This window comes from Protobothrops mucrosquamatus, unplaced genomic scaffold (genome assembly GCF_001527695.2).
Source record: "Protobothrops mucrosquamatus isolate PMUCROS unplaced genomic scaffold, P.Mucros_1.0 scaffold211, whole genome shotgun sequence".
Taxonomy (NCBI): domain Eukaryota; kingdom Metazoa; phylum Chordata; class Lepidosauria; order Squamata; family Viperidae; genus Protobothrops; species Protobothrops mucrosquamatus.
Window position 1 is genome coordinate 79940 of NW_015386565.1, and position 15302 is coordinate 95241.

Below are 15302 nucleotides of genomic sequence, written 5' to 3' on the forward strand. Positions count from 1 at the left end.
ACCATCAGCTCCTGAGTACCTGATAGGCTGGTGGTAAATCAGCATTTCTATTGACTGACAAGGGGCCTATTTCCCAGACTTTAATCATTTCTCTGGCTATTTTTGTCCCTGCTTGGCCAACAATCATAATAGCTGCAAAATTAAATATATGTGAAATTGAATACAAGTGAGCAGTCAGATGAGAAGACCCAGACTCACTGGTAGCCTCACATTGCAATGAATAAGGTGACAAATAAAAAGATCAAGGAGTCCCTGCAGATTTTACTCCATTAGTCATTGCTGACTATAGGGGGTGGTGCTCATTCCGTTTCAAGGCCATTGAGGCAGCACTGTCCAAAGACATTTCTGCAATCATGTGACTATCATGACATCACTGTTACTTTCCTACTGAAGTGGTATCTATTTATCTACTCCCATTTGTATGGTTTTGAACTGGTAGGTTGGTAGGAGCTGGGGAGAGGATGGTGCTCGGGTCTCAAACTTGGGTTGCTGGCTTTCCAGTTGACAATCCCAGTGTCTTAACCGCTGAGCCACCATGCTGCCAATTAACAAGGACATACATTCAATTCCACAGCTACTAAGATTGTTGGCTGAGCAGATACAAAAATAGCCAGGGAAATGATTGAAGCCTGGGAAACTGGCTCCTTGTCAATCAACAGGAATGCTGATTTACCACCAGCTTATCAAGTTCTTAGAAGCCAAAGACTAGGCAGCACAAGGAAACAACAGCCAATAGCTAGCCATCAACACCTCAATCAATAATTAAAAAGCCATATGCAACAAGGCACCATATCAATACTATGCATAGAATAGCCCAAAGTACACATTCTGGGTAGAGAGAAGTTCCCTAAGAATGGGCTCCACAGGAGGCTGAAAACTTGGAAGACTAAACCTCTAGTCCCAGTGACTGACCCAGATTGGACCTTGAATACATGTCCTTGTTCATTGCAATGTGAGGCTACCATTAACTTCAGGTCTCCATTTCTAACCACTCACTCATGACCTTATAATCTGGTGGTTAGCTTCCTCACAGTCTGTCCCACATAGCTGCAGGGACAATCCATGCAGCGTTATATGGTTTTAACTTATTTGGCCTAATCATGGACAAAGATTACCACTACCATGCTATCTTTTAGACAAGCCTTAAAGATCTGGCATTTTTCCATACATTGAAATAAGCCTCACTGTGAATTGGTTTACGGTTATTGTGTTTGTTGTTTACCTGTTTGATCATATTTTCTTTATTAAGGTTTTGATTTTTTTTTTTACTTTTTATGTTTTTTAATTGTCTGCCACCCAAAGTCATTCTGTGTGCAGTCAACAAATGTAATTAATAAATTAACATGTCAAACTACAAACTACAGTATGCAGCTAGTAACAAATCTAGCTGTGGTATGAAACCACTGAATGCATAAGATTTTTGTCCTAATTATCTTAAACATCGATGTTTTCAACCTGTTTCACTTATTATTTACCTTGCCCTATTTTCTCTGTATTTCTGCATCTGTGATCTTACATTATCCTGTAACTGTGTCCAGTATCTGCTATTAAGCATTAAGCAATGAGTCTGGGAGTCATTTTAGGCTATTTTGTCTTGTCTGGGTAATCGTTACTCTCAGGAATGTAAATTTAATTCCTATTTGCTAGAGTAGACACTTGTGTCTCAGAAAAGCACATAGAACATTTGTCTAGATGTGGGCTGGATTCATTTGTTTTGCTTAATGTTCAGCTAGTCGTGAAACTAGTTCCTAATGATTTTTTGGAATCAGAATTTTACACACCCATTGTAATATCTTCCGCTGTGATCCCTGACTTATTATGTTATGAGATTGTTGATCTTTTCTTCTGGCTTGGCTGATTTTTGACTCTGAATTAGTGACTCATGATTGAATTCCTTTCTGCTCATACTTCTATCTAGCCTTAGTTCTATTCCTTGCTCTTAAAACAAGTTGGTTTATGTTTACACCCTCCTTAAAAGTTCTCAAACTTGGGTAAATTATACCCAAAATTGGATAAAAGTGATTTTTCTTTGGATAATGACACATGAAACCATCAGCCAATCACAATAGGGATATTTAAATAAGTGCTTTCTGATAAGTGGTTAAAAAGGACTTTCTGATAAGTAGTTTAGGGATATGAAGGAAAAGGTTTAGGAAGCATTGCTGTAAAAAATATTCAGAATCACCCAGTTTACACTGAAATTAAAGGAACAATGAAAAATCCTAGGAATGTGGAGCTGATCCCTGACCACATAAAGCAAAGTCTCCCTTAAAATCAGATCAGATCCTGTTGAATTCTTTTATTTTTATCAAGCACAGTACATTTGTGAGATATTCTGAACACAACAGGAATCTTTTCAGCATTTTTTTCACAAGCCGTATGACTTTTAATGAAATTTAGTAGTCTGAAAGGGGTCTACCAGACTCCTTTTGTTGTGTTCTACATTCCTAGGATTCTTTTTGGCTACCATAGACTGACACAGTTCTCCTACAATATCTACATGAAACTAAAGACTGGGTGTAACCTCAACAGTTACAGCTCATTAGTACACTTGAGCTTTTAGTGGAAGAGAGTTTATTTTATTGGTTGTTGTTGTAGTGGCTCATCGTGGATTTCCTGCTCAAATAGCAACACACAGAAGAGGGAAGAGAAAGAGCGAAGAGGCTATTCATATTCATATCAGTTTCCACTCTGCATCAGGCAGCTGTTTGTTCTGCTGCTTACTTAGAGTGAGATCACTATTCCATTTCTGAAGTTACAGCAGCTTTCCCTCTAAAGTAAGGAAGATATCGTTCATGGGTGAGCCTCCGTATAACTCCTTTTTACCCTTACTGACTAATTTCAGGTAGGAATGACTTTTCCTTTTGATATTTTCAGTCGTTAGAAAGGGGCCATTGAAAAGGTAAAGCAAGGGAGGATCTTGTTTTTCAAATTACATTTTAAAAAATGTTCATTGGAAAACATATTTCTTAACTAGCTCTTCAAGATACTTGGGACTACAGCTTCCATCATACCCCATCAATATTTGTTGTAGTCCTATGGATCTGGTAAGTACTAGGTTAGAGAAAGTGAAACAGAGGAACTTTTTCAATATTGTAGATAAGCAGAAAAATAGCATGTGGCCCTAGGAAATATTAGGAGGTAGGGGACACTGCATATTAAATTGTATCCATTCAAAGGATAGGAAGATTTAGTTCAATAGTATAACATTTGGGAAGGCATTTCTTGATGACAGTTTTGTTTTGTACATTTAGGATATTTCAGCTTGGGCAAATGTTCATACAACAAACACTTCTCTTACAGCTTATTTTTAATCACACTCAATAGCTATATTGTATACTGAGGTCTGTTTCGGCTGATTTTCCAGTATTATAGTTGATCTCATACATGGTTTAGTATAGTTATTTTTTCTACGTACCCATTAATTATTTACAAACTAGTAAAAGCATTTCTATTACATGATACATTATTTAAGAGTCTTTTATTTCATTTGTATACATAGACATCTCACCCAAGTGAAATGTCAAAAGTAACAAACGCCTCACTGATGATTCACCTCCGTTTATTTCTGAAGATATTACTTTAAGTAGGCAAGGGGTGGTAAACTCAAATGAACTTTGCATGGGTTTCATTGCCAATTCATACTGTAACAAATACAATGAGCAAGCTAGAAAATATTTATAGATACATCACTGTGATTTTGAACAAGTGGTTTGCTTTAGATGAAACATCTTGGGGCAATTTATGCTATCTCTCAGGAAAGTTTTCCTAAGATTATGAAAGTAATGTTTGATGCAAACCATAACAGCCAGGCAGTTTAGTATTGTAAATCTATTTAACTGTTCCATGAGCTCATCCAGTACTGTAAAAGCAGATAAATAAATGTTCCACTGATGTAATTCTCACAGTTCGTTGCCACTGGACATGTTGTCCAAGGCTTATAGGAGTTGAACTCCAAAACAGAGATCTGCTTTTAGTCTACATACTCTCTTTCCATGCACCAGTAGTAAACAATATCAACTTCACCAGACCAGGAACTCGGAGCAGAGAAGTGATATAAGTCTCTGCCCAGGGGAAGGAAAGAAGCAAAGAACCGAAGAGATAAGAAAATACAGAATTTAAACTGAGTTCTGGCTCAAACATCAACTGAAGTAGTAAAGATAGTGAAAAATAGAAGGTCAAAGTAGGGTCACAGACCTGTGATACCCTAATTATGAACAAAATTATTATATAATTTTTGTGGACTACAGGCCCTTTCTTGAGAAAGGGTATATTCCGGATTCAACAAAAATCTATATAGATGCTGTTATGAAGAATAGGAGTCAGTTTATTAATTTCGTACAACATATATCTTCATCCACAACATAAAAAAATCAATTTCCCTTAGTCTTACTTTTCTCAATTTTTCCTCTACCAGAATATAATGTATTTTGCAATTTAGAATCATTCTGTATATTTACTGAACTAATAATTACAAAATGCAAAATAATACCGTTACACCAAATGATATTGCTAATTCACATTATAAACTTTTTGTAAAACAAAAATGCTCTTGGTTTAATCTAAGCTTTTAATGTTCACTTAGCAAAGGCTCTTCACATTTTTGGACAGGTCATTCTGCCCCAGTTTATTCTCATCATTTCATCAAGCCACCCTTCAAATAAACACAGTACATCATCACCATCACTAAATAATTTGATTTTCTTAATTCTCTCCTACCCCCCCCCACCCCCCACCCCCAGGCTAAAGAATATAATCTAATGGGCTCAGGTACTATACAGATGATTTTTACTGTGCTGCTTAATTCTTTAGAGTGTTTGTCATGAAAAATGAGCAAAGTAATATTCCCTACCAGTAATATTCCTTACACATTTCAGTAGGCTTTCTTTGGCTGTTTTGTAATAACAAGGTAATTATTATGACGAATAATAGCCTGACTTGAAAGAAAGTATCCCACCACATTTTTTACACTAGATTATAAATAATTATCTGAATTTTCTTTGAATCCAATTGTATTGAGGATGGCATGCAAACAAGGAAAACAAGATTGAAAATAGTTTTGTGAGGACTTTCCCCTAATACAGTGATGGCGAACCTTTTAGAGACCGCGTGCCCAAACTGCAACCCAAAACCCACTTATGCATCGTCGGGTGCCGGGTGGGTGTGGCCCATTGGGTGGGTGTGGCCAATTGGGTAGGTGTGGCCCAATGGGTGGGCGTGGCTGCGGTGGTAACAGCAGACTGGGTGGGACTAAAAAATTCAATCAATCAGTTCCAACTTTGCAAGATCTTTTTTTTCCCCGCGAGAAGTTGAAATTGACTGATTGAACCTTTTTTTTTTTGCACACGGCGGCAGAGGCCTAAAGCGAAAAGGTTTTATAAAACCCAGCTGAAGGCCTAGGACTGGGGCAACAGCACGCGTGCCCACAGAGAGGGCTCTGAGTGCCGCCTCTGGCACCCGTGCCATAGGTTCACCACCACTGCCCTAATATATACTTTCCCTAAACAGAAAGCAAATCCTACACTCACTCACACTGATGATGATGTTACCTAGTTGGTTAATGAAATGTCTGCAAGCCTCAGTTCAACCCTGAGCTACATATAATCGCTTCTATTGATTTCCCGAATTGCATTTTTTTAAAAAAAAAATGGTGGATATATTGCAAATTTGGAGTCAGGAGAAATGTGGAGAATAATTAGAATTTTATTAAAATTCTAATTATTAAAAATGTGATATGTTCACATTCAAATATGAATTGCATAAATTTATTCCACATCCCTGCTGACAGTCAAACTGCAATGACTTCTCTGTACATATGCTATAACTGCATTCTTTCAGAATCTTAAATATGTTGGTTTCTTCATTTTAGCAGAGGAACTCTCTGAAAGTCTTTGTTGATTCTTAGCTATTTTTTGTCATTAAGGCAAATGAGAACATTCAGGAATTATTGCTGCCAGCTGGTAAACTTGGAGTTAATTTGTGCATTGCTGGGCTTGTTTGTTGTAATACACTAATATCAAAATGTCAAGAAACTACAGTTTCGTATCATGGGTTATGTGTGTCAGGCTATTTCCACAGAAGTAATTCTGGCTATCAGTTTGAGATAATATAGCTGGGCTCACATTTTAAGTCAAGTTAGTCACACTTATTTTAATCATGATTTCTGCAACAAGCTTCAGTGACTTTATTCACAAAAGATGCTGAACCAAATCACATTGTGGATTAGCATAAGAATCCAGTTATAATCTCTTGGGTCAAAGGAAAGCTGGAATGCATAAAGTACTACATGCATGAATTAGAAAATGTCTATGGGCCAGCAATATTCATGCTCAATATGAAAAAAAAAAAAGCTGCGATAGCTGAGGTTAGTCAGTGTTTCACTGGCTGAAAGAAGATACTTTATATTTAATAAGAAGAGAAGTGGAGGAAGTGGAGATTAACTCCAAGGCCATGTTATTTATTTAGCACATTTAGAAACCATCCATCTCCCTCACAGAACAAATCTAGATGATGCACAAAAAGACATAAAAACAGAAAAGTTATATATAAATATAATAAAAACAGTTAAAAACAAAAATAAAATAATGTTAGATGACTACCTCAAGTGGCTGAAACTGGGAAGTTAGAAGGCAGATTTGAGGAGATAATTTTGGATGCTCCAGAATCTGATAGGGCTTCCTCAAATATTTCTCAGATATTGTAGCAAAAAAAACAACTCATTTTTTTTTCTTTTTAGTGTTTTCCTACCAGTCCAAGGTGTGTTCTTTTTCCAGATCAACCAAGTGTTTGATCCATTGGATGCAACAAGAATTGACTGACTGCTGACCTGTTGCCCATCCTGGCATTGTAGGCTAAGAGAAAGTGACTGTCAATTGCACTGAGATTCTACCTTTTGTTTGAGAACTTAAAGTGCTTTATATGACTCATATCTCCTAATTCTCAATCGTGTGGGTTGCCTGAAAGACAGTGATTGGTCCAAATTTTCCAGTGACAGTCCCTGAGTCACTTTAGCAATTATCCCCCTAGTAGTATTCTGCATGTAGAAATGGGAAGAAATACTATATTAGCCTTCAAAAACTATTGAGTCAATCTTGGATAGTCCTTTGTATGGTTTTAACTTTGGTGCATACGGTGCTCTCAAAAGAAAGTTCTCCAAATTAAGTTTCCATGTGTAGTACACAAAGTAATAGCTAAACTTTATGTGGTGCCTATCACTGCTTAGGCTTCTAGTAAAAATTAATCATAGTAATATTATGTACTATGTGTTAACTAGTATTTTAAATTTCTAACCAAACCAATAAACTTTTGTTTTTATTTAGGAAAGGTCTGGAATCAATGTTTCAAAGTCTGCTTTTCATGAACCATAAAATCATAATTTTATTATGAAGACTTTTCTGCAAAGAAAAGTAGGTCTTCTAATCATGAATTTTAGACTTAAAGTTTTCTTTCTTCTCCTATCCTCTGTCCAAGCAAAGCATTCTTATCTTATAAAACAAGTGCATTAGGTGTATTTGCAATGAGGGGCAGTTACATGTAGGAAAAACCCTGGAGCACCAGAGATTGTGGCCTTAGACTTGGATGAAAACTTGATGGGGTTCTGTGAAAGACTAAGGAAATAAACAAAGAATTCACTTTAATTACAAGAGTTTGGATTAGGGGTTTTAGGTGATGTTGATGTTGATTATTGTTATTAAACTAACATATTCAATGGTTTGAAAAAATATTTGAAAACTCCTGGCCTACTGATAACAGAAATGAGCCTCCATGGAATTAAAGTGTTACAGTATAACTGTTCCTTGTTTCCGCATTTTTCCCCCCAGACAAAACATTCTCTCGTTCTTATTTCCAGGTAATGATTAACTGAAGATGACGGGTCCTTGGACAACATGCTGTAATAAAAAACACAAATCCAAGAATGAATTACAGGACTTGGACTCAGTGGCAGAGAACAAGAAGGAAAAAATGCAAATGAAACAAGAAATCACCTTGCTTAATGGCATTTCTTTAATTGTAGGGAACATGATTGGATCAGGAATATTTGTATCACCCAAGGGTGTGCTGATGTATAGTGGCTCATATGGACTCGCACTTCTACTCTGGGCCCTTGGCGGGATCTTCTCTTTGTTTGGAGCATTGTGTTATGCTGAACTGGGGACATCCATAATTAAATCAGGAGCAAGCTATGCCTATATTCTAGAAGCTTTTGGAGGATTTATAGCATTTATCAGACTATGGTCTTCCTTGTTGATCATTGAACCTACCACACAGGCAGTCATAGCAATTACTTTTGCTAATTACATTGTTCAGCCAATATTTCCATTTTGTGAGCCACCCTATGGAGCAGTTAGATTGATTGCAGCAGCCTGCATCTGTAAGTAAAATTTCACTTGGTCAAAGAAATAATTTATTATATATGGTACAGTTTTAGAATATAATATGTTTTATTCATTTTCTGGAACAGTGACCCCCCAAAAATTCCAGAAACTGCCATTTTATCAGAAGAACTTTCTAAATTCTTATTAGCTCAGTAGACTTGGTTTGAAGATGAAAACAATTAAATATGAAAGGTTTTTGTATAGTTTACTGCTAACTACCAGAGAGATAAGAGTATGCACGCAGGTGATTTTAGATTTTGGTTTTCATTGGAAATGTCCCTTTTGTCCTTTAGATCTAGTCCACCCCCTTTGTCCTTTAACCCAACATTATAACTTTGGACATGCAATCTAGACAATGGCAATCTGGTGGCTTCCAGCTATTTTGAGCAACAAATTCACAATTAACTATTATTGGCCTTGCACCTAAAAATGGTCATATATTGTTATATATATTCAACATATAACTGAAACTGAACTTCTTTTCACCTTCCCGACACCCCTGTAATATCATTTACATTTCTGCTCTTTAAAAATAGGAACTTGAAATGAAACAAAAAGGTTTCCCAAACCTATATAAATTAAATGTCTGAGGAAAGAATTCAAAAAATTGTGCAATCTTTTCAATGTTTAATGAAAATTGTAATACTGCACTCAGTGTGATTTATTTTTCTGAAAATATGTGCAGTATTGCAACAAATTTTCACAATTTGTCTTAATCAGCCTGCCGGCGAAATAAGAGGACATTTAGGATGGCATTTCTTCGTTGTTTACTCTTATGATCTGATTGATTATATTTCCATTTCAAAACTGGCAAATCTGGTTAAACATGTTCAGAAATTACAGCATTATCCATCAAATAAACCATTTACAAATCAGTATTTTCTTTAAAGAATAGTTTATATTGTTCCAATTGTTTTGGTTTCTGCCACCTGCTGAAGGGATATGGAGGAAAAAGAGATGACTCATTTTTATCTATATGCTGCTAGCAAATTTGTTTTTGGACTGCATTGGGTGCTGACCTTTACAGGTAGTCCTTGTTTAGCAAATGCTTCTTTCAGTGACAGTTCACAGTTATGACGATGATGAAAAAGTAACTTTATGACCAATCCCTGCATTTACAATCTTCAAAGGTCTGTAAAGCAAAAGAAAGCTGACGTACAGTCATAGGCACAATTGTAATTTTATTTAGCAACTGCTTCACTTAACAATTGAGTTGCTGGTCCCAAGTATGGTGCTAAACAAGGACTACCTGTAGTTCTTTAATACATTCACCTACACTTTCGAAAAATAGCCAGACTGTTAAAAGAGATACTTCAAATAGCTTGTGTGTTCTAATTAAATGCAGCTAACAATGTTTATTATGTTTGTTTCCTATTTTTTGTAAGGCTCCCTGACTTTTATTAATTGTGTCAATGTGAAGTGGGGAACCCGAGTACAGGATCTTTTCACCTATGCAAAAGTGATGGCTCTTATCATGGTCATAGCTGTGGGCCTTTATAAAATTAGTCAAGGTAAGAAGGAACTTACTGTTATAAATATGGCAAAATAAATAGTAGTTAGAGGAAATGATTGATTTTAAGTCACACTTTACCTTTTCGTTCTGTGATATCAGTGTGTATATATTTGACATGATTCATTCCTCCTATGCAGGAAAAAAAAACATTGTGATCCATCATTCTAGAGTCATGGACCTCTTGGCACTTTGTTTCCACACAACTCTTGTTTCCAATTTCTACAATGCTCTGAATAACTTGATATTGGACATGCAGATCTATGGTTGTAACTGAGTAAATTATATTAATTATTCTTATGACTGTAGACCAGAGAACACATCAAAATACCTAGCTTTTAAGAGTGGATAAAACAATCTTTATCAGCATCCCATCCTTCTTGAAATCCATTTTTTTGGTAATGTGTCAAAATCTTAGTCATCATTATTTCCAAAAACACCTTTAACCATATACTAGCAGATAATTATTAGATTGCAGCAATTATCCTGAGCAATCCAGATGTAGTTTTTTATTTTATATTTTTTTAACAGGGAGCTGCTTTGAGTTCATTCATTATCTTTATTAGCTCTTTTTAAATCTAATGGGGGCAAAGTAACTCTATAAAGAAAATTCTTGGAAGAATGTGTCATTGTATAGAACTTGCTTCCAAGCGGCATATCTTTCCTCACATAACTAAATAATGATCTTTTGTAACTTATCTCCTCTGATGCCAGAAAACTGGTATGAAGAAACTTGCTTCCCAGAAGGGTAAAAAGAATATACAAGCAATATAACCAACTATGAATTGAGTTATGGAAAGGAAAAATGTGACCATGATTTTTATGCAGTGAATATTTCACTCCTGCCCACTTTTACCTGAGTACATATAAAATACCTATATGCCTAAATTTAAACAAAACCTCACATTTCTGATGTTTCAGGAAAAACTGAAAACCTTAAGGAACCATTTGAAGGTTCCACAACAAATGCAGGATTTGTTGCACTTGCTCTTTATTCTGCCCTCTTTTCCTACTCTGGATGGGATACATTGAATTTTGTCACTGAAGAAATGAAAAACCCAGAAAGGTATGTGTTTGTGCTGGATAAATATATCTCTTCCTCATCCTTTTGCATATGGCATGGGTTTCTTTATGTATATATATTTGATTAAGGTCAGTAATGTAGAAAGATACATTCATATATAAACTGCTGTATTAATACTTGCTTTATCCGTTTGGATTCATCCTTAATTCAGGTGCACTTAATGTATTCTGCTGTTTTATTTCTTTCTTCAGAAACCTTCCACTTTCCATTGCCATATCAATGCCTATAGTGACTATTATTTACTTGCTGACCAATGTGGCCTACTATGTCGTGTTGGATATGTCTGCTCTCTTAACAAGTGATGCCGTGGCTGTGGTATGTTGTGCATTATAAATTGTTGGGTGCATCTGATGGGCAGCCTTCCCCAATCTCAGAAAATCTACAGGTATTGAATTGCAACTCCAAGAGTTTAAATGCATCTGAAGAACAGCAGGTTGAAGAAGGCTGACCTGAATAATAAACACATTATATATTTTTATGTCTACTTACCACTTGCCTTTCATTCAGTCCAAACACAATGTCCATAGTGCCTTGCTGCTTTCATCAAAATAACAAAAGCAGTGCTGTGATATTGCACAACTCCATCCCTTTGGGATCTTGTATGATGTCATGAGGCACATACAAAAGCACAGCATGAAATGGCATAGCATTGTTTTCATCAGAGCCATATGTTACAGGTGCTACTAAGCCAAACTTCTCATGTGTTCAAATACCCTTGTAAAATTTCCTGCTGCTATGGGAAATCTATGTTGGATAGAGACAGCATGTGACTAAATCAATTACACTCTTTGTTGATTTTAAATCTTAGTAGTCTTTTAGATTTTGAGTCACAGAAATATACATCAGACTTAATATCAGCTCATTTTCTTAGATGCTTTGATACAAGAAGCAACATGTGCAGTAGAAAAAACCTTGAGCTCCTAGAAAGCCAGATAATTTAGTACTTTTGCAGTATCACTAGATGGCTGAATCTCTTTTGGCCCATTGGAGGTAGGAGAGGTATTGCAATTGTTTAAGGGTGCAAATGCAAGCAAAAATCACCTGGTAAACAAACCATTATTTTCATATAAACTGAATATCCCCCTGGCCCATGGTCTGAACTATTACAATCAAAATGCAATCATTTTGCTAATGAATTTTAGGTCTTGCTGGATGCTCAGAGCTGCATGCAATTCATTGGTTTCCTGTTAAAATTTATGAGATGGCAATTTATGGATATAGCAATGACTCCTTGTTTTCAAGTGATGGAATTTATTATGAGTATAATTCTGAATTAAAATTGTAGGCAGTAAATAAGGAAATAAAATATATTTGCATATATTTTGCAATCTTTGAAGTTTGAGAGTTTAGAAACAGAATTAGACATTTTTATCAGTGATTAAGGGACAAAAATAGAGATATATAAATTATTCAGAACATGTAGAAGAGCAATAGTTAAGAACTAAGAATCTAGGAAATAGACAGGAAGCTGTTAGAAATTATCACTAAGCAACATTATCATTGCATTGCAAATGTAACCTCCTGATTCTGAATTAGCAAGATTGTGTCTTGCTTTTAAAGTGAGTTATTATTCTGAAGAAGCAACCCATGTTTTGGAAGCTATCAAATGTTCTTCTTTGGGAATACTTTGACCCTGGGAGTTACTTTACTTTAGAGCAGTAAGTTCCATGGACATTAAACAGAGGACATAAATAGACGGAGACACAGGACTCCTTTCCCATGAATTGTTGCTTCTCATCCAACACTTGAATCCAGTGTTGATTCAGGAACATCTCTTTCGAATTGCAGCATGGTCAATCTGACCTCCGAACACTAAAGTGGAATACTGGTGGAAAGCAGAACAGAAATATCAACTCTATATCAAGAATCAGCAGTATGTTGCCCAAAGGTTCCCACTAGGTTTCATACCCTTGGCTCATTTTATTTTATTACAGGGATAATAAATTATTATCTTGTTTACAAAATAATTAAAGCAAAGCAAGCCAGCTACAAATTTTAATTATTTTGTAATAAGATAAGTATACTTATAAAATGATTGGTGTGCTGTATGGAAGTTTGGCAATCCACCTGTCCAGGATAACCATAACAACATGATAGAAAGCATCCTCAAGGGCTGGAGGAACTGATAGGTACAACCTCTAGAGTTTGTGTTTTGGTCAATAGATGTTTTGTTATTGGTCACAATAATTTGGCTGCCATTTTTTATAAACAAGCTAACCATGATAGGGAGGAGTGTCCAAATGATCTGATACTTTCACCCCAAATAACTAAAGCAGTGTCACAACATCACAAACCAAGCTCTTTTTTTGTGTGTGCAGCATCATGGCACTGTTTTTATCATTTGTTCCCCTCACCCACCCACCCACCCCTGTTCCCATGGGCACCTTTCTTATAGTATGCTTTCAATATTCTAAACCAGCCTGCCAGTTCAAAAGGTTTGCTTCTTCCTAAGTTATCACACTTGAAAACAACTTTCTATTTAATTGGAATCACTGACTTGTGAGAATACCTCATTATTAGTCAGGGAAAGCTTTTATTTAAAGTGATAGAATCAAATTATATTTTTCTACAACATACACAATGCACATACTGTACGTACTCAGTATCATTCATTTTCTCACTCCTTTATTCTCACAATGTTGATTATTGAGAGGTCCTTGGTTGTCTTTGAGCTTGGTTATTTTCTTGAAGATGTTTTATTACTCAAACTAGGTAACATCATCAGTGCACTGATTACATTACCTAGTTTAGGTAATGAAACCTCTGCAAGAAAACAGCCAAGCTCAGAGAGCACCAAGGGCCCCTCATTTCAATCCTGAGCTATATATATTCTCCTTTACAAGTTGATTATTCTTCCCTCTACAATATACCAACACACACACACACACACACAAACAAACACACATACATGCATACGTACATACATATCTTATGGAACTATTACAAAAGCCTCTTTAACCTGGTCATCTCCAGATACAGTTTGGACTACAATTTGAAGGCAATATAAAGAGAAGACATTATTTGCAAAGTGGCTGAGAATTCTTGACCATGTAGTTTCAACACTTCAGGAGAGCCCCATGTTAGGAAACTTTGCGGTAGAACAAATATGAGTAAAGGTTGTCCGGTCAAAGATGATTCTAGGGCGAGGTGTTCATCTCCGTTTCTTGGCCAAGGGAGCCAGTGTTGTCCAAAGACATTTTCCATGGTCATGTGGCCAGCATGTCTATATGCCAAAGGTGCATGGAATGCTGTTACCTTCCCAATGAAATGATACCTATTAATCTACTTGCATTTGCATGCTTTTGAAATGCTAGGTGGGTAGAAGCAAATAAGATAGTTGACTATTTCTTTTACTACCTACAAAAAATTTGGGACTGTACAAAATTCTCCCATATTTATTAAAAAATCTTATCACATCATAATAATTATTTTATGTCTTTATTGTCTTTTATTACTTAATCACTAGAAATCTAGTTGTCCCTGTTAGGTACCTAAATTCAAAGACTCTATCAAGATGCTGGTTTTGTCAGAATTCACTGAGTATAATTTTATGCTAGAACTTAAATTTTCATGCAGTCAATTTCCCTGACTTAGGAAAGCTAGCTGAATGAATCTTTTCTTCTATGTTTTTCTGTTGCAGACATTTGGTAATGAAGCTCTTAGCCATGCTAAATGGATCATTCCTATTGCAGTGGCAATGTCTTGTTATGGAGGATTAAACTCATCAATTATTGCAGCGTCAAGGTATGAGACACTAGGAAATGAATACTGGGCTGATAAGTCAGTAGCCAATTCTTAATAAATGTTTCTGTTGTGCAATGTAATGCTGAGCATAAAGAGCTTTTTAAAATTCTGCCTCAGGCTTTTTAGGAAAAGAAACTGGGTGGATCATTTCTTGAATTTTCTCTAGGGAAAAGAGTTTTCCAGCAATCTATGAAGGGTAGGAGGTACCACGAGTCAAAAAGCCAAAGAGGAGGCGAACTCATGACCTCTCTTGGAATTTAATTGAAACCAAAATAGGCTGAAAATTGCTGGAGAAATTACTGTGAAAATTAAGCAATTCTTGTGTATCCCATCGGGGGGAAATAAAATGCTATTTTATTAAATTGTATGTGGAATGATAAATAAATAAATAAACAAATAAATAAATAGCACAGCATACTCCTATTTAGTGAAATTTATTTTGTTATCACTCTTTTTCTCTTAAGAAACTACTCTTCTTTGTTCCTTTTCCTCAAACCATCAGAAATCAATATCGTTGTGACCAAAACTGGATGCAGTATTCCAAGTGTGGTAAGGCCACACTTGGAATACTGCATCCAGTTTTGGTCAG

At 35.9% G+C, this 15302-nt stretch overlaps 1 protein-coding gene across 2 annotated transcripts in view; it reads left to right on the forward strand.

Moving 5' to 3' along the window:
* The first annotated feature begins 2638 nt into the window (after positions 1 to 2638).
* Positions 2639 to 15302, forward strand: part of LOC107285744 (Y+L amino acid transporter 2) — a 19083-nt gene continuing 6419 nt past the window's right edge. The window contains exons 1-6 of one of the 2 annotated variants that reach the window (XM_015813979.1): positions 2639 to 2845; positions 7850 to 8371; positions 9761 to 9886; positions 10807 to 10951; positions 11161 to 11284; positions 14610 to 14713. In XM_015813979.1, coding sequence (XP_015669465.1) covers positions 7867 to 8371; positions 9761 to 9886; positions 10807 to 10951; positions 11161 to 11284; positions 14610 to 14713 — 1004 coding nt within the window. In that variant the 5' untranslated portion in view covers positions 2639 to 2845; positions 7850 to 7866. The remainder of the gene's footprint in view (positions 2846 to 7849; positions 8372 to 9760; positions 9887 to 10806; positions 10952 to 11160; positions 11285 to 14609; positions 14714 to 15302) is intronic. The other variant, XM_015813980.1, reaches the window with a different exon arrangement.